Below are 24,358 nucleotides of genomic sequence, written 5' to 3'. Positions count from 1 at the left end.
ACCAAGCTTTAACTTTCTGACTGATGTCTTGAGATGTTGCTTCAATATATCCACATAATTTTCCTTCCTCATGATGCCATCTATTTTGTGAAGTGCACCAGTCCCTCCTGCAGCAAAACACCCCCACAGCATAATGCTGCCACCCCCGTGCTTCACGGTTGGGATGGTGTTCTTCGGCTTGCAATCAACCCCATTTTTCCTCCAAACATAACTGTCTTGTTTTGTACGCTTTGTACAAAATAATAAAATGCAGGACGACAGGATATTTATAAACGTAGCTCTTTATTAACTAGCTATAACTTGCATGTCCATGTGTCTCTGGCCATGATCATCTTAGAATGACCTCACCACCTGGGTGGTCTTAACCAATCATTGCACAGTATGATGCATCCAATTACAATTCAGTATGGTGACACATATGAATATTACATCCCCCTTCTTTTAAAAAAAGAAAAAATATGTGGAACAATAAAGCGTTTCTTTTGAAGATATGCTCTGTAGTTTGAACTCGAGGTAAGTAACCATTTAAACTGCACCAACTGCATCAACATAACAGACAAACAATGATTCAGCATATTGTTATTTTTAGAACAAATATTTCTCAGCAACTCAGCTTTTCACTGTAGCAATGACATCTCAACATATCAAACAAATACAATACCAAAGCATTTCAAGTTAACTTTCAATAACAAGTTTACAGTCTGGAAACTCTTTTAGGGCAGCGATCCGCCTACACCCTTTGACATTTCACAGGTCTAGGACAGCTCTAGGCTTGACCTCTCTTCCTGACCTTGTGTGATATGAAGCTGAGCATGCTTCTGTGTCAGTCAACAGTTCTTGTGGTGTTGCAGGTAAGTATGGTGTATGTTGTGTTGTGTCTGTGTTTAGTCCATCCCGTTCTCTTTCAGGGGAACAGTTCATCTCGTCAGTGTGTTGTTCTTTTGTGTTCAGTAGGTGACGACGATTGCGGCGGTACACCGCTCCTTCTGCGGTGCGAACGTGATATGAACGTTCAGTGTCAGCTGGTTGGATGACGACTGCTGGCTTCCAGTAGCCATGCTCCTGGATTCTAACTGACTCTCCGTCGTTCAGTGGTGGCAGTGGTCTGGCTGACCTGTCGTAGTATCGCTTTTGCTGTTGCTGTCTCTGTGCACGTTTTGCATGCACTTCCTTGTAGCTGACGACCTCAGGTTGCAGCTGCTGGTTGGTGCTGGGGAGGATTGAGCGAAGTCTGCGGCTCATCAACAGCTGGGCTGGTGATTTGAAGTTGTCAACTGGAGTGTTGCGGTATTCAAGGAGACTGAGGTAGGGGTCTCTCTTGTCTGCTTTTGCTTTGTCCATGAGTGATTTAGCGATCTGCACAGATTTTTCAGCAAGGCCATTACTTTGAGGGTAATGTGGGCTTGTGGTGACGTGTGTGAACTCCCATGCTTTTGTGAAGGATTCAAACTCATTTGATTTGTAACAGGGCCCATTGTCAGATATTAAAGTCTCTACAATGCCATGCCTGGCAAAGGCTGCTTTCAGCTTGTGTATCACAGCTGCAGATGTGGTGCTGTGAAGCTTGTCGAGTTCAAAGTATCTGCTGTAGTAGTCCACTGTTATAATGTAGTCCTCGTTGTTCCACGTGAACAGATCGGGTTGCCACGACCTGCCAGGGTCGGTCTGGGATACGGTGAGGTAACATTGGCTCTTTGGTGTTCGAGGGGCGTCGTTCAAGACACGTGGGGCATTTACCAACCATGTCCTCTATTTGTTTGCACATTCCGGGCCAAAACAAAATGTCCCGTGCTCTCTGTTTGCACTTTTCCATGCCCATGTGTCCAGCATGGATCTTTGTCAAAATCTCTTCTCTGAGACTGGTAGGAATGATGATTTTCTCTCCTTTGAAAATGATTCCGTTGATCTGTGATAGTTCGTCACGATGGTTCCAGAACTCTGAGACGCTCTGAGGGCATTTTCTCCTCTCCTCAGGCCATCCTGACTGTATGACTTTCCTCAGCTGTGTGAGTTGTGTGTCTTTTTCTGTTTCTGCTCGGATCTCCTTCAGTTTTGTGTCACTAACTGGTAAGTTGCTGTACACAGTGTGCACCTGCATGTCCATGCCTTCACTGAGGCTGCTGTCCTTGTAGGTAAGAAACTTCCTGGAGAGTGTGTCTGCGACAGGGATGTCTTTGCCTGGACGGTGAGTGATTGTGAAGTCGTATTTTTGTAGTTGAAGGATCATTCTCTGTAGCCTTGGCGGGGGCTGCGGCTAACGGTTTCCTCATGATTGACTCGAGGGGCTTGTGGTCTGATTCCACAATGACTTGTCGTCCATAGACATACTGATGGAAACGCTTACATCCGAACAGAATGGCGTACAGCTCCTTTTCGATTTGAGCGTAGTTGATTTCACAGTCTGTGAGAGATTTGGAAGCGTAGCCGATGGGTTTTCCTTCTTGCAGTAGCACTGCCCCTAGTCCATACTTTGACGCGTCCACCTGGAGTCTGAGCTCTTTGTTGGGGTCGTAGTAGGCAAGGATTGGTCCTGGTTCTCTCGTGATCAAGTCTTTCACTTTCTGGAAAGCGATGTCGTGTTGGTTGTCCCAGAGGAACTCACTGGACTGCTTTAGCAGCTGACGCAGGGGTGCATTAGCATTGGAGAGGCTGGGTGCGAACTTGGCTAAGTAGTTGACCATGCCAAGCACTGTTTCCAGCTCTGCGCGGTTCTTTGGTGGCTCCATTTCCTTTATGGCTGAGATCTTCTGCGGATCTGGCTTGATTCCATTCGCTGTGAGAAGATGCCCGAAGTAGCTGACCTCTGTAGCGCCGACTGTGCTCTTCTCGGGGTTGAGCCGGACTCCTCTCTCGCGGGACCTTTGCAGCATCGCGCTGAGGTTTCTGTCGTGTTCCTCTTTGGTTCGACCATAGACAAGGATGTCGGTCCACAATTGCCACGACTCCGTCGAGGCCTTCGTACACCTCGTCGATCTTTCGCTGAAACTCGTCTTGGGCTGAGATAATCCCAAAAGGCAGGCGACGGAACCTGTAGCGTCCAAACGGTGTGTTGAACGTTGTGAGCTTAGATGACTCTTCTGTGAGCTTGATAGCCCAGTAGCCTGATCTGGCGTCCATGACACTGAAGTAGCGTGCGCCCGCTAGCTTGTGTGTGATGCCATCTAGCGTCGGTAAGGGGTAATGGGGGCGTTTGATAGCCTTGTTCAAGTCTCTTGGGTCGAGACATACTCTGAGCTTGCCTGTCCGTGGTTTCTCCACCACCACTAACGCGTTGACCCAATCCGTCGGTTCTGTAACCTTGGTGACGATGTCAGATTGCTCCATGCTCTCCAACTCTTTCTTCAGACGGGCGCGGAGAGCAAGTGGAATCTTTCTCGGTGGGTAGATCACAGGGGTTGCGTCTGGGTTAAGGTGAATGGTACATTCTCCTGGGAATAGTCCTATTCCTGTAAAAACATCAGCAAACTCCTCCATGACATTCTCTATCTCTACTGGTGCTGTCACTGATAAAACTAGCTTGATAAGGTCCATGTCTAAACATGCTTTAAGACCCAGCACTGCAGGTGCTCGAGTGTCAACAACGTAAAAGTCCAACATCATGTCCCTTTCCTTGTATTTGCATTTGAGAGTGCATGTGCCTTTTACTGGGAGCTGTTCACCACCATAACCAGTCAGTCTGCGCGTGGTGGGCTGTAGCTCACACTCAGATGTCAAGCTTCTGTACTTACTCAGAGGAATAATGTTTACTTGTGCACCAGTGTCTAGTTTGAATTTTAGCTCTGTGCCTTGTCTTCCTATCTCAATGTCAGCAAAGGCTTGCTCTGTCTCTGATATCTGACTTTTCTGTGTCACTGAATCAATAAACAGTTCATCAGCATTTGACTCTTTGATTGACATTTCATCTTCACTCACTGTATGTACTGTTTTTCCACGGTAAACTCTGCACACTTTTGCAAAGTGATTCCATTTTCCACATTTAGTACACTGTTTGCCTTTAGCTGGGCAATTCCCCTGTTCGCCATGCACTTTGTATCCACAATATCCACATGTTTTGGGGCGTTTGGAGTCTGTGTCGCTCTGTTTTGGAGTTCTGTCTGTCTCCGTTCTGAAACATGCTCTCTGGGCACTGGAGGTGTGCTTTGATGTCTGCCTGACTGCGTGCACTGCTTGTTCACGTGATGCGCTCATGCTGCCGCCTGAAATGGTTTTCATCTGAACCTGTGCTAGCTCGTGAGATCTGGCTATGTCGATAGCTTTGTCCAGCGTTAACTCTGATCCAACATTCAAAAGTTTCTCTCTCACTCGCGGTGATTGTATTCCAAATACAATACGGTCCCTGACCATCTCATCCTTGTTTGCATAATCACAGTCTGTCACAAGCAGACGCAGCTCAGTGACAAACTGTTCAAACGATTCACTAGCGCCTTGTACTTTCTCATGGAATTTGTACCTAGCGAAAATTGTATTGGTCTTTGGCAAAACATATGCTTCAAAACGATCGTAGTATGTTTTCAGTACCTTTGATTCAGCCTCGGTAAGTGTCCATGTGTTGTAAATGTCTCTCCCTTTTTCACCGATCCAGAGGAGCAGGTAGCTGCACTTTTCCTCTTCTCCTCTTTCCTTCAGAGGACCCGTGAACATCAGCTCCACATGCTGTTTGAACTTACGCCATGCATCGGGTAGATTTGTAGACCCCCAATCCATTCGAGGTGAAGGAACTCCAGCAAAATCCATCTTTTAGTCCTTTTACTCTGACACCATGTCTTGTTTTGTACGCTTTGTACAAAATAATAAAATGCAGGACGACAGGATATTTATAAACGTAGCTCTTTATTAACTAGCTATAACTTGCATGTCCATGTGTCTCTGGCCATGATCATCTTAGAATGACCTCACCACCTGGGTGGTCTTAACCAATCATTGCACAGTATGATGCATCCAATTACAATTCAGTATGGTGACACATATGAATATTACAATAACGATGGTCATTATGGCCAAACAGTTATACTTTTGTTTCATCAGACCAGAGGACATTTCTCCAAAAAGTATGATCTTTGTCCCCATGTGCAGTTGCAAACCGTAGTCTGGCTTTTTTATGGCGGTTTTGGAGCAGTGGCTTCTTCCTTGCTGAGCGGCCTTTCAGGTTATGTCGATATAGGACTCGTTTTACTGTGGATATAGATACTTTTGTACCTGTTTCCTCCAGCATCTTCACAAGGTCTTTTGTTGTTGTTCTGGGATTGATTTGCACTTTTTGCACCAAAGTAAGTTCATCTCCAGGAGACAGAACGCGTCTCCTTCCTGAGCGGTATGACGGCTGCGTGGTCCCATGGTGTTTATATTTGCATACTATTGTTTGTAGAGATGAATGTGGTACTTTCAGGCGTTTGGAATTTGCTCCCAAGGATAAACTTGTGGAGGTCTACAATTTTTTTTCTGAGGTCTTGGCTGATTTCTTTTGATTTTCCCATGATGTCAAGCAAAGAGGCACTGAGTTTGAAGGTAGGCCTTGAAGTACATCCACAGGTACACCTCCAATTAACTCAAATGATGTCAATTAGCCTATCAGAAGCTTCTAAAGTCATGACATCATTTTCTGGAATTTTCAAAGCTGTTTAAAGGCACAGTCAACTTAGTATATGTAAACTTCTGACCCACTGGAATTGTGATACAGTGAATTATAAGTGAAATAATCTGTCTGTAAACAATTGTTGGAAAAATTACTTAAACCAATTGTTGGACATCTACTTGTGTCATGCACAAAGTAGATGTCCTAACCGACTTGCCAAAACTATATTTTGTTAACAAGAAATTTGTGGAGTGGTTGAAAAACAAGTTTTAATGACTCCAACCTAAGTGTAAGTAAACTTCCGACTTAAACTGTATATACACTCAGGCCCGTTTATTAGGTACACCCCCCCTTCACAAAAATGGTTAGCTCCTACAGACACGTGGCCTGGCTTGCTATATAAAGCAGGCAGACTGGCATTGAGGCATTCAGTTACTGTTCGATTTAACGTTAGAATGGGCAAAACGAGAGACCTAAGCGACTTTGAGCATGGTATGACCGTCGGTGTCAGGCGCCCAGTATCTCAGAAACGGCCAGCCTCCTGGGCTTTTCATGCACAACAGTGTCTAGGGTTTACAGAGAATGGTGCAACAAACAAAAAACATCCAGTCAGCGGCAGTCCTGTAGGCAAACACAGCTTGTTGACTGAGAGGTCGAAGGAGAATGGCAAGAATCGTGCAAGCTAACAGGCGGGCCACAAACAAGTCAGGATTTGGCGTAAGTAACATGAGTCCATGGCCCCATCCTGCCCGGTGTCAACGGTACAGGCTGGTGGCAGTGGTGTAATGGTGTGGGGAATGTCTTCCTGGCAAACGTCAGGTCCCTTGATAGTAATTGGGCAATGTTTCCATGCCCCAAAGAATTCAGGCAGTTCTGGAGGCAAAGGGGGGGTCCAACCCGGTACTAGATGGGTGTACCTAATAAACTGGCACTTGACTTGTCTGTGTTTATCTGAAAATAAATAACTGCATTGGAGTCATACAGTTTGTTAGGCATGCACACAGATGGGGAGAGAGAGAGGTGGTGCAATAATGTCTAATATCGACATTATCCCTTGTATTTTAGGGGGCAAACACTCAATAGAGTACCACAGTATGAGTCATAATACCCATAAACCCTAGAGATCAAACAGGGAAATCGAGGCAAAGGTAAGAATCTCTGGATTAACTATATGTTAGCTAAATGTATACTGAACAAAAATATAAATGTAACATGCAACTATTTCAACGATTTTACAGAGTTACAGTTCATATAAGGAAATCAGCCATTGAAATAAATTCATTAGGCCCTAATCTATGGATTTCACATGACTGGGCATAGGCCCACCCACTTGGGAGCCAGGCCCAGCCAATTTCCCCACAAAAGGGGACAGAAATACTCCTCAGTTTCATCAGCTGTCCGGTTGGCTGGTCTCAGATGATCCCCCAGGTGAAGAAGCCGGATGTGGAGGTCCTGGCCTGGCGTGGTTACAATGTGGTCTGCGGTTGTGAGGCCAGTTGGGCGTACTGCCAAATTCTCTAAAACGACATTGATGAACATTCAATTCTCTGGCAACAGCTCTGGTGGACATTCCTGCAGTCAGCATGTCAATTGCACGCACCCTCAAAACTTGAGACATCTGTGGCATTGTGTTGTGTGACAAAACTGCACATTTTAGAGTGGCCTTTTATTGTCCCCAGCACAAGGTGCACCTGTGTAATGATCATGCTGTTTAATCATCATCTTGATATGTCACACCTGTCAGGTGGATGGATCATCTTGGCAAAGGAAAAATGCTCACTAACAGGGATGAAAAAAAATTCTGCACAAAATCTGAGAGAAATAAGCTTTTTGTGCATATGGAACATTTCTGGAATATTTTATTTGAGCTCATGAAACATGGGACCAACGCTTACATTTCTTTAAATGGACAATTCTGTGAACTGTCTTGTGCATTTTTTTAATTGACACAATACCTGTTAGCAAATGTATCTGCTAGAGATGACATGCAGGAGCTTGCAGGGATTTGAAGTTTTGCATGATGTCTACTTTAATGCTAATTAGCATTTTCGAATCAAAGAGTAAATAGAGCCGGATATATTGAGATTGACATGGTTATCAAAACGTCACACCAGGATAAGCCTACATGAAACACAGCCCTTATTTTAAGTGTTTCTAAAATCCCCTATGGGAAAAATGATGTTTTTTTCTGTTTGCTACACAGGCTGAACGACAGCTCCCACAACCCAGAATTACTAGGAGAGGTGCACCAGTAACCACGAAGAGTAATAACGATATGCTTTACACACTTGTATAATACCTCCCCGTATCCGCTCTCTCTCCAGCCATCCACCAGCATTGAAATGTATGACAGAGGGTCTCCAGAGATCCTTCATAGAGAACAACAGCACGATACAGAAAAAATGTCAACAGTATCATCAGGCGTATGAGTGTTCGCACGTGTGTCTGTCTGAGTGGTCGGGGAGAGGTTCCCTTCTAAACTGGTCTGAAAATGAATCACTTTTTCCAGTTACTAGCTAATCAATATTAGTAACATGATTATTTATTCATAACAATTATTCATAAAACAAAGAGAGTGATGCACAAAACCTAATAGGACCAAAGTAAGTAGAGTTAAGATTAAGGCTTGGAACCATCATTTCCTGGAATGATTAGAAATCTATGCACGTAATATCGAGCACACCATACATGATGCAATTAATCAGTTTCACCATTATGTTGCGCATATTCAGCATATGATGCATTTATAGAGAAGTTTGACAGGTCAGTTATGCATACAATAAGAAAATCGCTTTGTCAAATGCATCATGCCAAATGTTGGAGTTGCATCAAAACTGAATAGGTCATCATATACACTGAGTGAACAAAACATCAGGAACACCTTCTCTTTCCATGACAGACTGACCAGGTGAAAGCTATGATCCCTTATTGATGTCACCGGTTAAATCCACTTTAATCAGTGTAGATGAAGAGGAGGAGAGACGTTAAAGAAGGATTTGAGACAGCCGTGAGACAGAAAATTGAGATATGGATTGTGTATGTTTGCCATTCAGAGGGTGAATGGGCAAGAACAAATATTTAAGTGCCTTTAAACGGGGTATGGTAGTAGGTGCCTGGCACACCAGTTTGAGTGTGTCAAGAACTGCAACGCTGGTGGGTTTTTCACGCTCAACTGTTTCCCGTGTGTATCAAGAATGGTCCACCACCCAAAGGACAGCCAGCCAACTTGACACAACAGTGTGAAGCATTGGAGTCAACATGGGCCAGCATCCCTGTGGAACGCTTTCGACACCTTGTTGAGTCCATGCAACAACGAATTTAGGCTGCTCTGAGTGCAAACGGGGGTGCAACTCAATATTAGGAAGGTGTTCCTAATGTTTCGCAAACTCAGTGTACATGGTTTTGCGTACACTTTTCTCGTCTCATGTTTAGTTATAAACATACATCAACTTTATTTTTGCTTTTTATACATAAAATCCCCTGGAGTGCTAGCAGCACAAATCACAACACTTTGAAAGAGTCTCAAATGGCACCCTATTCCTTAAACAGTGCACTTCTTTTGACCAGGGCCCATAGAGCTCTGGTCATAAAGTAGTGCACTATATAGGGAATAGAGCGTCATTTGAATCACAACACTTTGCCTTCAGAAATAACAATTTAACACAGAACACTTAGTTTACACACACAGAGAAACAGTGCTGATGAGGAAGACGAGGAGGCTGGTCGATCGAGTTGCCATGGAAACACGCGGGACAGAGATTACGCGGCGAGCGTTTGCGATGGCCAGATTAGGCGGAGACATAAAATCTCTCGCTCACTATCTTGCCGGTCGCACCCGGGCTTCCACTCCTCGGCCACTGAGGGTAAAAGACAGAATAAAAGTTAGAAGAGCAGGAAGGAAGAGAAAATTGAAGAATAAGCTCATTTTCTTCCATCCCTACTCTAACACGCCCCTGCTCTACGCTCTGTTCAAGTACTTACTATGAGAGGCAGCTACTGCTGGGCAATGCAGCTCCACCATTGGCTTAGCTGGCTATGTGCTTGTCAGAACCCAGCCTGTGAGGAGGAAGGAAACATACATTAATTAAAACAGTCAACCAACTAAACACAGTCAACCACAATTAGGTGGTGTGAGATTGGGGACAAAACAGAATAGTGCTCTACTTACGCTCCCTGTTCTCTCAGCAGGGTCAAGAACTTACTAACTCTGTATTCAGGATCCATCTGGAAGACACACACACGTTAGCTCTCTGTGCATATGTCCATACATTGGCATACATTGTTTATATAGCCTCCTTTCCTATAAACTTGTTGAAAAGTACAGGCCCGGGGCCGGCACAGCAAAGGTTCACGTAGGGCTGTCTGTAATTGTCTGGGAAGGTGTGAGTGGGTGGCTTGGGGGGGGGTATTGGATCAACTGTAGGATAACAGGAAGGAGTGATAAATCTGGTGATCTGGACAGCAGCAAGAGTCTTATGTCTGTTAGCGAGGGGGAGATCCAGCTCTGAGAGAGAGGGGCTCACAGAAACAATGTTATGTAACAATGCAGATATGTGGTAGCATTCAACTATGGTCATCTTGACTATGGCGTATTTATGATGGATATACAGCCAGTTTATTAGGTACACCATCCAGTTCACGAAAAATGGTGGCTGTGGCTTGCTATATAAAGCAGGCAGACAGGCATCGAGGCATTCAGTTATTGTTCAATTGAACGTTAGAATGGGCAAAACGAGAGACCTAAGCAACTGAGCGTGGTATGATCGTCGGTGTCAGGCGCCCAGTATCTCAGAAACAGCCAGCCTCCTGGGCTTTTCACGCACGACAGTGTCTAGGGTTTAAAGAGAATGGTGCAACAAACTAAAAACATCCAGTCAGCGGCAGTCCTGTGGGCAAAAACAGCTCGTTGATGAGAGGTCAAAGGAGAATGGCAAAAATCGTGCAAGCTAACAGGCGGGCCACAAACAGGCAAATAACGGTGCAGAACGGCATCTCGGAACTCACAACTCGTTGATCCTTGTCATGGATGGGCTATTGCAGCAGACGACCACACTGGGTTCCACTCCTATCAGCTAAAAACAAGAAGAAGCATCTCCAGTGGGCACGCGATCACCAACACTGGACAATTGAAGAGTGGAGAAACATCCCCTGGTCCGACGAATCCCAGTTCCTGCTGCGTCATGCTGATGGCAGAGTCAGGATTTGGCGTAATCCTGCCTGGTGTCAACGGTACAGGCTGGTGACGGTGGTGTAATGGTATGGGGAATGTTTTCCTGGCACACGTTAGGTCCCTTGTTACCAACTGAGCAACGTTTCTATGCCCCAAATAATTCAGGCTGTTCTGGAGGGGGGTCCGACCCAGTACTAGATGGGTGTACCTAATAAACTGGCCACTGAGTGTATATGATTGATTTGGACTGAACACGATTAGCTGTGTTACATAAAATAAGTGGAATTTCAGACATTACCTCGAGTTCATGCTTTTCTATTGAGGAAACAGGATTTGAAGGGGAGGGGATTGGGTAAGAAAAGAACATGCACCCCTCTAGGGGTTGTTTCTGGACAGGGCCTAAGAGAGTAACAACCCTCACAACAGTAGATAAGACGTTTCCAAGGTGCGATGTGATCTTTATGTGTGGCATCCCTCTACTAGTCAGAGCATGTGAACACATAAGACAGGGAAGTATGCGGAGAACTATAGCAATTACATTTTTGGGGCTTACCACACAAATCATTGTTCAATCCAAACTTGTTTTAATGAAAGGTCGTAATTAACGGCAGGTTGTTTAAACTGAAACCAGACGGGATTCCATCTGTGACTCCCTAGACTGTGGTTGTCTAGGCCGTGTTTCTCCAACTCCCGCTCTGGAAGAGCTAAAGGGTGGGTGTAGGCTTTTGTTCCTGCCTAGCAGTAACACACCTGAACACGCTAATCGTGGTCCAGATTGAAGAAGGCCATAATTAGGTGATTATTTGATGGTTAGTGCTGGGCTGGAATAAAAATGTGTCAACTAAACCGGGGCTTTGTCTCTCTCACCTGCACAGCCATCTCGATGACCATCGTCAGCTTCTTGATGCCGATCGACACGTCCTGGCTCTTCACCGCCTTGGCAATGGCTGCCCGCTCCTTCTCCTGGAAACTACCCAGCATCTACAGCAGACAGAAAAGCAATTTAAAAACTCAAGCAAAAAATCCATCACTACTTGTCACAACTTTAAAACCGGAGAGCAAGGAACATACATTTCCGTGTATGTGTGCGTGTGCGTGCATGCGCATGTGTGCGTGCGTGTGTGTGAACGAGTGTGTGTGTGTGAGCGACTGTGTATGTGCCTACCTCCAGAGCTTCAACCAGCTGCTCTCCTCTGGAGATGTTTGGGATGTGGATGGTGGTACTGAAGGCATCCAGCATCTCCATTTCCTGCAGCACGTCCTTCCTGCTGGTGGTGCCAATGATCAGCAGCTTACGGCCCTGTGTGGGGGGAAAACACATGATGGAGATGAAAATTAAGCTCAGTGCCAGCCAGAGCATCCTGTACCATATCATGTACGGAAGTGTATCAAACCCTTTTTAAAACGGTGTGCTTCACATCATCAACATCAATGGGTATAGGGACATTTGTCTGAAAAGGTGGGGTCCCTACTGCCTAATATGAGCCTTGTGGATTTTTATCAACCTTATGCATTTTTATTAAGCTTGATTTTGTTAAGTCTCTGTCAGTCTCTCCACGGTGGACCACCTCTACATAGCTGCTTTAGTCTAGGTGACTCAATCAGGAAAGAGGCTGGTTTCTTTCTCCAGAGGCCCTAGTCGCTCGTTCGGGGCCAGAGGAGAGGAGAGAGGGGGATTATGGGCTGGCTGCCCCCCATGGTGCGGAGGGGGTGTGCCCATGCATGCAGATGAGGTACCACACAGGCGGCGGTGCTGCCAGGTCCCCCCCGGTCTCTCTCACAGAGCCCATTCTCCTCAGTTGTCCCCCCCTCGAGGCAGGCCTCTCCTGGCCTCACCCCGGCCGGGCTCCCCGCTGGGCCTGGAGCTTCACAAGCCTGGAGAAACAGCCCCGGCTCCCATTCACACCCAGCACAACAGCCTGCCTGGACCAATACATTATCATACTCATTGACAAACATTTACAGCTGAACGTAGCCTAGGCCTACTGCCTTAAATGCAGTAGCGGCTTATATTCAGGAGATATAGCTCACACGCACAGAAACACAGTGGTAAAGCTGTCCACTGTCCCACAACTAGGATACACTATGATTCACTCTGCATGGAAATGACTTTCATTACTGGGGGCATCAGTACGATCTGCTGACATCTGTCTGCCACTGGCAAAATGACAACTAGAGCATAAGCACAGAAACATTTCAATGCTTAAGAGTAAACACACACACTCTCTCTCACACACACGCAAACACATATTCAAGTAAGTGCCGCAGTCCACAGAATACTGACTTTGGGAGGGGGTTTCTTGAGGAGAACCAGTAGAGCTTGAAGGACCATGTTTGAGAAACGAGGGCCAATCGGAACATAATCTGAGAACAAGAACAAGGTTCACAAAGAGAGAAGGAGAATTTAGAATAAATATTCCGACCTCATCTGTGGACTTCTACCATCAAAGTGATGCTTGGGTGGAAAACAGAAGAGCATGGTTTTCCAACACATGGTTCTTTGAGAAGGTCGGAAGCAAACTGCCCAGTGTTTAATGTATGTTACAACCCTGAACTTAAAAGGAAACTTTTAAAAAGGAAAAGAAGAATAGTGTAACCACAATGCCAGCAGGACCTTACCCAGCAAGCGTTCAATGTCATCCACCACTACACAGCTCAGCTGGGACTTGTAGGCATCTTCAAATATCTGGAACAAAGAGGGTGGTCAAGACACAAGTACTGACACAGGTGTGTGTGTGTGTGTGTGTCCCTTTCCTCACCTTCTTGATGGCCTGGCACTTAGCGATTTCGGAGTGACCGATCATCTTGTCAGGAGAACAGATCTTTATAAAGGGAAACTGGGATTCCTCTGAGATCTTAGCTGCTAGAGCCGTCTTTCCACTGTTGGGGGGACCTAGGAGAGAGCATAGCATACTATATATACCGCCATACTGTATTTTGAACCAAAGGACATCTTAATGACATGATTATTTGAATAAAAATTTAATAAATATTATACTTTATTATCAGTATGCTTAAATATATTTTTCGGCTCTTATAATGCCAAACGTTGTCAAATAACTATGGGAAATTGATTTCTTTTATATATCTTTATTTTACCATCTTCATGCTAGTGTCCCTTTTAGCATTAAAACTTTAATTAAATACTATAGAACATTGTAACAGTTGTTGGTGCCATTGCTTGTCTTTGTGTCTGTGACTTACCTTTCTTTCATTAACACTTGCCTTTTCCTACAAGAACTGACTTTGCTGAGAGCTGCTTTGTTGAGGGAAGCTTTACATACTATGACTGTGAGATGTGTTTGTCGTCCCCAGCTACCTTAAGATGAATGCACTAACTAAGTCGATCTGGATAAAAGTGTGTGCTAACTGATTCAAATGTAAAATTGTAAGTGTGTGTGTGTGTCTCTCTTACCCTCCAGTAGCACAGACACCAGTGGTGTGCGGTCGCTGTTCTTGGTCTGCTGCACCAGCAGCTCCCCGTCATCCAGCACAGCCGTCACCGGGTCGCCCCACTTAATGATGCCGTTCATGATGTAGCTGGCATAGTCCTCCGAGTTGGTACCAAATGCCTGGCACAGAGAGAGAGCGAGAGCGAGAGATCCACTAAACCAGGGTTCCCAAATAGGCAGCCTGCTGGCCAAATTCAGCCCACGTGTGATTTTATTTATCCCCAACCCCCCCCAAGTTTTCTGATTAAAAAAATGTATGTTCTTGAACATAGAAGACTGTAAAATCACCAGGAAGCTCAAAGTGATTTTAATGAAGAAAATCAGTTCCCAAGTATTCCCACGCATAAATAAAGAGGCATATGTGATTGCATCCCAATGTAATCAAGGTTTGAAATGATTCTGTTTTCGTCAAATACTATATCTGTTTGGGATTATTGCGGTCAATTTGCAGTGTACAAATTATTTATTACTATGTTCTGGCCAACCGACCATCTGCTCAAAGAAAAATCGTCCCACAGCTGAATGTAATTGGGGACCCTTGCACTTAACCTTCCACAGCCTTAAAGGGTCCCTTATTAAAATCACTTCTTAAAAATTCTCTAAATGATTTTTAAAAATCTAATTCCCTGCGTATACTGGACATTGCCATCAACTGGAAGTGATTATGAAATTGTTGGAAGTCCAAATGTTGGAGGAGGACTTTTGGATGTAGGCAATTGTAAAGAGAGAGGGCTGGAGAATGGTAGAGTGAGAGGGCTGGAAAATGGTAAAGAGAGAGGGCTGGAGAACGGTAAAGAGAGAGGGCTGGAGAACGGTAAAGAGAGAGGGCTGGAGAACGGTAAAGAGAGAGGGCTGGAGAACGGTAAAGAGAGAGGGCTGGAGAATTGGAAAGAGAGAGGGCTGGAGAACGGTAAAGAGAGAGGGCTGGAGAATTGGAAAGAGAGAGGGCTGGAGAACGGTAAAGAGATGGAGGAAGGAAGGAGTCTACTCACAGGTTTGATGTCGTTGTCCAGTGAGGCCAGGAAGTCGTCTCTGTGGACCTGCAGATTCTCAGCCTTCTCCAGGTCCACCTCCACGGTGGCACTGGCCTGCAGGGGGACATGTTATTAGGATGGTTCAATACAGATGGTTAATAATAATGTTCAACTAACTATAAACAAACTGTTCGACTAACTTTAACGCTAAACCCTTACCCTAGATTATTAATAGCTCAGTGATATTGAGGAGTATAGACAAAATGTTAGAGATAATCATTGATCAGTATCGTATCTACCTTAATTTAGTCCTGTAACGATGACAAGGTAATAGTGTTGTTGGTTTGGACTTTTAGGTCTTACTGATTTAGCCCACACACACACACCCACAGCCAGATTAAGCGAGGTGCTAGTCTGTTAAGTGGTCTGCCCCCCACCACACTCCTGGACCATATTAGAGGGTGATGACATGGACAGACAAGGGCTTACACAGGTGCAATGGCTGGAGGGCTCCCTCCCTCTGTCCTCATCACCCGTTTTCTCCCTCCCTCCCCCTCGTCCACCCAGACCAGAGTTGTCTGACCTTTCCATTCTGAGGGAGCACTTTGTCTCATGACTGATTGTGAAATACCTACGAGACCTACAGCCTCTTAACGCATAAAGATTGTTAGTTGTAGAGTTAATGTTGAGTAGGAGAGAAAAATATCTAGGCCAGGGCTGCCCAACCCTCTTTCTGGAGCTCTACCATCCTGTAGGTTTTCAGTTTAACCCTAACCTAACATACCTGAAATGACTACTTAAGGTCTTGGTGAGCAGCTAATAAGTAGAATCAGGTGTGCTAAATTAGGGTTGGACTGAAAACCTACAGGACGTTAGATCTCCAACCAAGAGGGTTGGGCAGCTCTGATCTAGGCTAATGAAAATGGCCGACTGTGTGTGATAGTGACCTTGATATGTCGGTTCATGGCGGTGGACTGGGCAGCTCTGACCAGCCCCTCCAGCTCGGCTCCGCTGTAGTTCTTGGTCTCAGCGGCCAGCTCGCTGACGTCCACGTCGCTTCCCAGCAGGTTGAACTGACGCATCTTAGCCGTGTGGATGTTGAGGATCTGGACACGCCCCTTCTCATCAGGCAAACCTGGGGGAGGAAGAGAGAGGGGAAACGTTGTGTGTTTTTTACAGTGTAACTGCATACTGTACAAGGGATGGACAAGTTGAAATGTCTGGGTGTTGGTTGTCATGTAAACGGTACAACATCTATGAATAAGAATGTCTTTCTCAGAAGAAAATAAACTACCTGAAAACAAACTAAAACCTGAATACAGTAACCGAACAAAAATCAAGCCAGGTCTTTGGTTAGGCTGGATGCTTTGTGGTGTACTACGTTGTGCTTTCTTACCGATCTCCATTTTGACTTCCAACCTGCCTGGTCTCAACAAGGCCTCGTCTATCAGGTCCGGCCTGTTGGTCATTCCTAAGAGGCACAGATGAGGGAGAAGGAGAGGGAGGATGAGATGGAGGGAGAAGGAGAGGGAGGATGAGATGGAGAGAGGAGAGAGGGAGGATGAGATGGAGAGAGGAGAGAGGGAGGATGAGATGGAGAGGAGAGAGGAGAGGGAGGATGAGATGGAGAGAGAAGAGAGGGAGGATGAGATGGAGAGAGAAGAGAGGGAGGATGAGATGGAGAGAGGAGAGAGGGAGGATGAGATGGAGAGAGAAGAGAGGGAGGATGAGATGGAGAGAGAAGAGAAGAGAGGGAGGATGAGATGGAGAGAGAAGAGAAGAGAGGGAGGATGAGATGGAGAGAGAAGAGAGAGGATGAGATGGAGAGGAGAGAGGAGAGAGAGGATGAGATGGAGAGGAGAGAGGAGAGGGAGGATGAGATGGAGAGGAGAGAGGAGAGGGAGGATGAGATGGAGAGGAGAGAGGAGAGGGAGGATGAGATGGAGAGGATGAGATGGAGAGGAGAGAGGAGAGGGAGGATGAGATGGAGAGGAGAGGAGAGGAGAGGGAGGATGAGATGGAGAGGAGAGAGGAGAGGGAGGATGAGATGGAGAGGAGAGAGGAGAGGGAGGATGAGATGGAGAGAGAAGAGAAGAGGGGGAGGATGAGATGGAGAGAGAAGAGAAGAGAGGAAGGATGAGATGGAGAGAGAAGAGAAGAGAGGGAGGATGAGATGGAGAGGAGAGGGAGGATGAGATGGAGAGGAGAGAGGAGAGAGGATGAGAGAGGAGAGGGAGGATGAGATGGAGAGGAGAGAGGAGAGGGAGGATGAGATGGAGAGGAGAGAGGAGAGGGAGGATGAGATGGAGAGGAGAGAGGAGAGGGAGGATGAGATGGAGAGGAGAGAGAGGATGAGATGGACAGGAGAGTGGAGAGGGAGGATGAGATGGAGAGGAGAGAGGAGAGGGAGGATGAGATGGAGAGGAGAGAGGAGAGGGAGGATGAGATGGAGAGAGAAGAGAGGGAGGATGAGATGGAGAGAGAAGAGAGGGAGGATGAGATGGAGAGAGGAGAGAGGGAGGATGAGATGGAGAGAGAAGAGAGGGAGGATGAGATGGAGAGAGAAGAGAGGGAGGATGAGATGGAGAGAGGGAGGATGAGATGGAGAGAGAAGAGAGGGAGGATGAGATGGAGAGAGAAGAGAGGGAGGGCAAGAAAGGCATAGCTCAGATAATCCCGCTCATCTTCTCAGAGCACAACTCGACCGGTCAGTCAAGCAGACAGTGGCTGTACTACCTACTATTTAGAAAGTACTGTTTAGTAAAAACCTTTGCAGTAAGCTACTCAACCATACTGAAAAGGCGTAATCTAATGTGCAATCCCGCTTGTTGCGCGGCATTTATTCATTTTTGTAGAGTGTCCCCTATTCTGCCCCCTATTGATTAACTGATCTTATAAACTGGTTGGTTCGAGCCCTGAATGCTGATTGGCTGACAGTCGTGGTATGTCAGACCATATACCATGGGTATTACAAAACATTTATTTTTACGGTTCTAATTACATTGGTAACCAGTTTATAATAGCAATAAGGCACCTCGGGGGTTTGTGGTATATGGCCAACATATCACGGCTAAGGGCTGTATCCAGGCACTCCGCGTTGCGTCGTGATTAAGAACAGCCCTTAGCCATGGTATATTGGCCATATACCACACCCTCTCGGGCATTATTGCTTAATATAATTATTGCTTAATATAATTATTGCTTAATTATACTAAACAAAGATAAATAGATGACATAAATAGATAAATAACTTACATTTTTCTAAACTAATCGAATCTGTAAGTGGTTTGACTTTTTGCAACCATTCGGAGATGGTTGTTCCAGTTTAGATGGTTTAGGTAGTCTTGTTTGACAAGCTCTTCACCATAGAAGTCGTTCTGAATGCAGGTTGTGGGTATTACAAAGTTCCAATTGTTGAATATCCTCTCTCTGGCTGGATTCCAATAGGAATTACAAATGACTTCACTAGCCAGCATATTGTGACTTGCAGATCTGATATGGCCCATGAGCCAGGATCATCAGACCACAATGTTAGGGGAAAACTAGGCCATAACTAAAGGCCTTATGAAATGTCTAATATATGGTCATAAATGGTTTACTTTTTATTCAAACACATTCACTTAGGCAGTCACTTGGTAAAGGTTTCAGGACTAGAAGTTATTGACTGCAAAAAACATGTCTCTGTCACTAACAAACACAGTCATGGGTCGGTATGTCTAACATTCACTTGAAAGGCATGCTGGGAAATATGTAAATAAGGCTCTACACCCTACAATGTTAAAACACCCCCAAATATTACTTTAACACTACTAAGTGTTAATTTAAAGCTGCAGTATGTAACATTTTGGGCGACCCGACAAAATTCACATAGAAATGTGTGTTCTGGCTCTGTCATACTCATTGAAAAAAAGTATAGAAGTGGTAGATCTGTTCTATGTGCGCTATTTCTATGTTTCCCATTTTAAAGTTTTGTTTTTGCGTCTTTTACTTTCGGGTTTGTACACCAGCTTCAAACAGCTGAAAATACAATATTTTTGGGTTATGGATAATATATTTCACAGAGATTTAGATAGTACAAGGATTCTCTACACTATACTTACTTGTTTCGGTAGATAAATTGAAATTAGACGAACTATTAGAATTTTTGCAACCAGGAAATGGTGGAGCGATTTCTGCATAGTGCATCTTTAAGTCAGAATTTGCAACACCCACAGTTAGGGACCCCAGCACTTTGAAAAGTGTTACTTTAACACTATTTCAGTAGGTCACATACAGTGGGGGGTGAAAGTATTTAGTCAGCCACCAATTGTGCAAGTTCTCCCATTTAAAAAGATGTGAGAGGCCTGTAATTTTAATCATAGGTACACGTCAACTATGACAGACAAATTGAGAAAAAAATGAGGATTTTTAATGAATTTATTTGCAAATTATGGTGGAAAATAAGTATTTGGTCACCTACAAACAAGCAAGATTTCTGGCTCTCACAGACCTGTAACTTCTTCTTTAAGAGGCTCCACTCGTTACCTGTATTAATGGCACCTGTTTGAACTTGTTATCAGTATAAAAGACACCTGTCCACAACCTCAAACAGTCACACTCCAAACTCCACTATGGCCAAGACCAAAGAGCTGTCAAAGGACACCAGAAACAAAATTGTAGACCTGCACCAGGCTGGGAAGACTGAATCTGCAATAGGTAAGCAGCTTGGTTTGAAGAAATCAACTGTGGGAGCAATTATTAGGAAATGGAAGACATACAAGACCACTGATAATCTCCCTCGATCTGGGGCTCCACGCAAGATCTCACCCCGTGGGGTCAAAATGATCACAAGAACGGTGAGCAAAAATCCCAGAACCACACGGGGGGACCTAGTGAATGACCTGCAGAGAGCTGGGACCAAAGTAACAAAGCCTACCATCAGTAACACACTACGCCGCCAGGGACTCAAATCCTGCAGTGCCAGACGTGTCCCCCTGCTTAAGCCAGTACATGTCCAGGCCCGTCTGAAGTTTGCTAGAGTGCATTTGGATGATCCAGAAGAGGATTGGGAGAATGTCATATGGTCAGATGAAACCAAAATAGAACTTTTTGGTAAAAACTCAACTCGCCGTGTTTGGAGGACAAAGAATGCTGAGTTGCATCCAAAGAACACCATACCTACTGTGAAGCATGGGGGTGGAAACATCATGCTTTGGGGCTGTTTTTCTGCAAAGGGACCAGGACGACTGATCCATGTAAAGGAAAGAATGAATGGGGCCATGTATCGTGAGATTTTGAGTGAAAACCTCCTTCCATCAGCAAGGGCATTGAAGATGAAACGTGGCTGGGTCTTTCAGCATGACAATGTTCCCAAACACACCGCTCGGGCAACGAAGGAGTGGCTTCGTAAGAAGCATTTCAAGGTCCTGGAGTGGCCTAGCCAGTCTCCAGATCTCAACCCCATAGAAAATCTTTGGAGGGAGTTGAAAGTCCGTGTTGCCCAGCGACAGCCCCAAAACATCACTGCTCTAGAGGAGATCTGCATGGAGGAATGGGCCAAAATACCAGCAACAGTGTGTGAAAACCTTGTGAAGACATACAGAAAACGTTTGACCTGTGTCATTGCCAACAAAGGGTATATAACAAAGTATTGAGAAACTTTTGTTATTGACCAAATACTTATTTTCCACCATAATTTTCAAATAAATTCATTAAAAATCCTACAATGTGATTTTCTGGATTTTTTCCCCTCATTTTGTCTGTCATAGTTGACGTGTACCTATGATGAAAATTACAGGCCTCTCTCATCTTTTTAAGTGGGAGAACTTGCACAATTGGTGGCCGACTAAATACTTTTTTCCCCCACTGTATACACACTAAGAAACTGTTGAATTTAACACTGTGGGTGTTACAATTCTGATCTCAAATTTGCTATGTATTTAGAACGCAAGTATAAGTATTCGGCCTGTATGGCCTGTATGTGTGTATGTGTTTCTGTGCACACATATGTGTATGCGCACGTATGTGTGTGTGTATGCGCATGTATATGTGTGTGTTTACCTATGACCAGGATATTGTTGAGCTGCTCTACTCCGTCTATCTTGGACAGCAGCTGGTTGACCACTGTGTCGTGGACGCCCGTGCTGCCCGCCATGCTGCCACGCTGCTTACAGATGGCGTCGATCTCATCAAAGATGATGATGTGCAGCCCACTGTTGGCGCCCAGCTATGGGAAGCAGAGAGATATGGGTGAATGAAGGCGAAGGAAGGATACCAATGGTCTCACACAGTTTATTTTATTTATTTATTTATTTTCACCTTTATTTAACCAGGTAAGCCAGTTGAGAACAAGTTCTCATTTACAACTGCGACCTGGCCAAGATAAAGCAAAGCAGTGCAATAAAAACAACACAGAGTTACATATGGGGTAAAACAAAACATAAAGTCAAAAATACAACAGAAAATATATATACAGTGTGTGCAAATGTAGCAAGTTAGGGAGGTAAGGCAATAAATAGGCCATAGTGCAAAATAATTACAATTAGTATTAACACTGGAACGATAGATGTGCAAGAGATGATGTGCAAATAGAGATACTGGGGTGCAAATGAGCAAAATAAATAACAATATGGGGATGAGATAGTTGGGTGGGCTAATTTCAGATGGGCTGTGTACAGGTGCAGTGATCGGTAAGGTGCTCTGACAACTGATGCTTAAAGTTAGTGAGGGAGATAAGAGTCTCCAGCTTTTTGCAGTTCGTTCCGGTCATTGGCAGCAGAGAACTGGAAGGAATGGCGGCCAAAGGAGGTCAATGCAGTGCTAACTAGGGAGAGTATGTAGAATGTCTACCACTCGCTGCCGTGTCTTCTCTGGGCTAAATTCTCCTTGGTGTGACCAGAGTGAAAACTAAAACCCTTTCAAAGCCTCCTCATCCTCCCTCTGCTCTGGCATGGAGGGACAGAGTCTGCCCAAACAGAGAAAGAGAGAGAGAGAGAGAGAGACCGAGAGAGAAAGCGAGAGAGAGAGAGAAAGCGAGAGAGAGAGAGAAAGCGAGAGAAAGAGAGAGAAAGCGAGCGAGCGAGAAAGTGAGAGAGAGAAAGCGCGAGAGAGAGAGGGAAAGCGAGCAAGAGAGAAAGTGAGAGAAAGCGAGAGAGAGAGAGATAAAGCGGTAGAGAGAGAGAGAGAAAGCGAGAGAATGCGAGAGAGAAAGTGAGAGTGCGTGCGAGAGAAAGAGAGAGCGCGAGGTAAGAGACCAAAAGCAAGAGATAGAGAGAGCAGGGTGGGGGGTTATCTGTCCATCTCTGGCCCTGTCAGTCTCCAGACGTAGCATTTAAAGCAGGTGTGGAGCTGGGCTTATTGTGGGCTAGGTGAGAGAGGGGGACAGAGAGGGGGGCAGAGATAACCCAGCACCTCATTAGGTGGTGAGGAGTGAGGCCGTCACTGTCACACCGGCGTCACCATGGGGGCTCAATACACAACTGTCCCCCAGTATGGAGAAACCCAATGACTTTTCCACCGTTATTATTACTAATATGCCTCCTTAAAGGGCAAATCAATCTTCTGCAGGATAAATGAGCTTCTCCGTGTGGAAATGTGTGATGTTTATCTGTGTTTCGTGGAGTAAGCTGCATATTGGCCTCAGGATAAGGAATCCATTTAGTATGACATCTATTTGATTGACTCGTTATCAGGTATGTTGTGCTTGATAACCACAGGAGTAATTGCATTGAAGGTACTGGGTGTATTTAATGACATATACAGTTGATTTACTGGTGTGTGTGTTTATGATTTTTTCCTCTCACCCTCTTCTGCTCGTCCTCTGCGTCGGCGAACAGCTTCCTGATGTTGGCCTCGGATTCTCCCACGTACTTGTTGAGGATCTCAGGGCCGTTGACCACCTTGGGCTCGCGGGCGTTCAGCATCTTCCCAATCTGCCTGGCCATCAGAGTCTTACCACAGCCAGGAGGCCCGAACAACAGGATGCCCTTCACGTGCTTACAGCCTGCCAGGGAGGGACAGAGACAAAAAGTTAATAAAAACACATCAGACTTGGTGTGAATGGTTTATGTGCGTCACAATCGTATCAGTCGGTGAGAAAAGGCCTTAAGCGACTTTAGCACTCTATACTTCCAGGGGCTATTTCTCCAATGCATTGTTTGAGGTGACTTTTGCCTTAAAGTCATTATCCGATCTCATCTCTGATTCATGTCAAACCCAAATATGAAAAATTCCCAAGGTACTTAAAGTTCACAGGTTCAATTTGTGAGAATGAGCAGGAAAAACCAGATGAATCGGCTAGATTTACTGCATCTACTGCTATGACTCAATGCAAGTTGACTCTGTGGTGTGTTTGTTATAAAGATCAAGTCTTGTGATTAGACTCAACCAATTTGGAGCAGTTTTGGGTCTAGTCTGAAACCCAGACTATATTGGTCCTAGTAGCTTTTTGCACCTGTTTAGTGACATTTGCTCCCGACTCATCGAGGGGCCAGAGATAAACATCGGCCCTGTCATTTTTACCTGCTAAAGGGGAGACAGTCAGGGGTAGTGAGGAGGGGCTCCAGGTAGAGCATTGCAGTGTGTGTGTGTGTGTGTGTGTGTGTGTGTGTGTGTGTGTGTGTGTGTGTGTGTGTGGTGTGTGATCCCTTGCTGTCTGCCTGACCTTTGCGGGAGCGTGAGGAGACATGGAGAGAGTGAGGCCCCACACACACACCTCCCCCCTATGATCATCTCTCTCAGCACCTGCGCTCCCCGACACTCCCCAATTACACACTCACCTTTAGACTCTCCTCTATCAGGGCTCGCCATCTCATTAGACCAGCCAGCTGGCCACAGCCAGGGGCCAACTCCTGCACCCCACAGCACCCAGCCGCCCTGCTTAAGGTCATCTCTCGCACTCACACTGGACGCCACGAGGCTAGGACTGTGGCTCTCTGTGTGTGTGTGTGTGTGTGTGTGGATGGATGACGCAGAAGAGCACCTGACTTGCTTTCACTATGAACCATCCTTTAGCGATGGGGATCAGCATTGTAATCTGAGACATGTCAAACAACTATTTACCAGTACATGCAAGGATTATTCCGTGGGGGATGGATGCCTGCGTCATAACTCACTGACGGACGACTGACGAATGAGAGAAGCATCACGAGAGGACACTACATTGTCTGTCCAATGATGGAAGCACCTTTGGGCCTAACCGAGTGAGTCAGAC

At 45.4% G+C, this 24,358-nt stretch overlaps 1 protein-coding gene across 2 annotated transcripts in view; it reads right to left on the bottom strand.

Moving 5' to 3' along the window:
* Positions 1-8,796: 8,796 nt before the first annotated feature.
* LOC121547409 (vesicle-fusing ATPase) overlaps positions 8,797-24,358 on the bottom strand; it is a 51,539-nt gene continuing 35,977 nt past the window's right edge. For both annotated transcript variants that reach the window (XM_041858717.2, XM_041858797.2), the window contains 14 exons: positions 22,950-23,149; positions 21,208-21,373; positions 16,565-16,639; positions 16,116-16,303; positions 15,187-15,282; positions 14,158-14,314; positions 13,502-13,635; positions 13,362-13,428; positions 13,027-13,106; positions 11,908-12,042; positions 11,610-11,723; positions 9,741-9,796; positions 9,554-9,628; positions 8,797-9,429 (listed from right to left, as the gene is read on the bottom strand). In XM_041858717.2, the coding sequence (XP_041714651.1) occupies positions 9,598-9,628; positions 9,741-9,796; positions 11,610-11,723; positions 11,908-12,042; positions 13,027-13,106; positions 13,362-13,428; positions 13,502-13,635; positions 14,158-14,314; positions 15,187-15,282; positions 16,116-16,303; positions 16,565-16,639; positions 21,208-21,373; positions 22,950-23,149 (1,499 nt within the window). In that variant the 3' untranslated portion in view covers positions 8,797-9,429; positions 9,554-9,597. The remainder of the gene's footprint in view (positions 9,430-9,553; positions 9,629-9,740; positions 9,797-11,609; positions 11,724-11,907; positions 12,043-13,026; positions 13,107-13,361; positions 13,429-13,501; positions 13,636-14,157; positions 14,315-15,186; positions 15,283-16,115; positions 16,304-16,564; positions 16,640-21,207; positions 21,374-22,949; positions 23,150-24,358) is intronic.

Source organism: Coregonus clupeaformis, chromosome 1 (assembly GCF_020615455.1).
Source record: "Coregonus clupeaformis isolate EN_2021a chromosome 1, ASM2061545v1, whole genome shotgun sequence".
NCBI classification, from domain to species: Eukaryota; Metazoa; Chordata; class Actinopteri; order Salmoniformes; family Salmonidae; genus Coregonus; species Coregonus clupeaformis.
The sequence above is the reverse complement of the archived record's forward strand: the minus strand, read 5'-3'. Positions and strand labels throughout refer to the sequence as shown.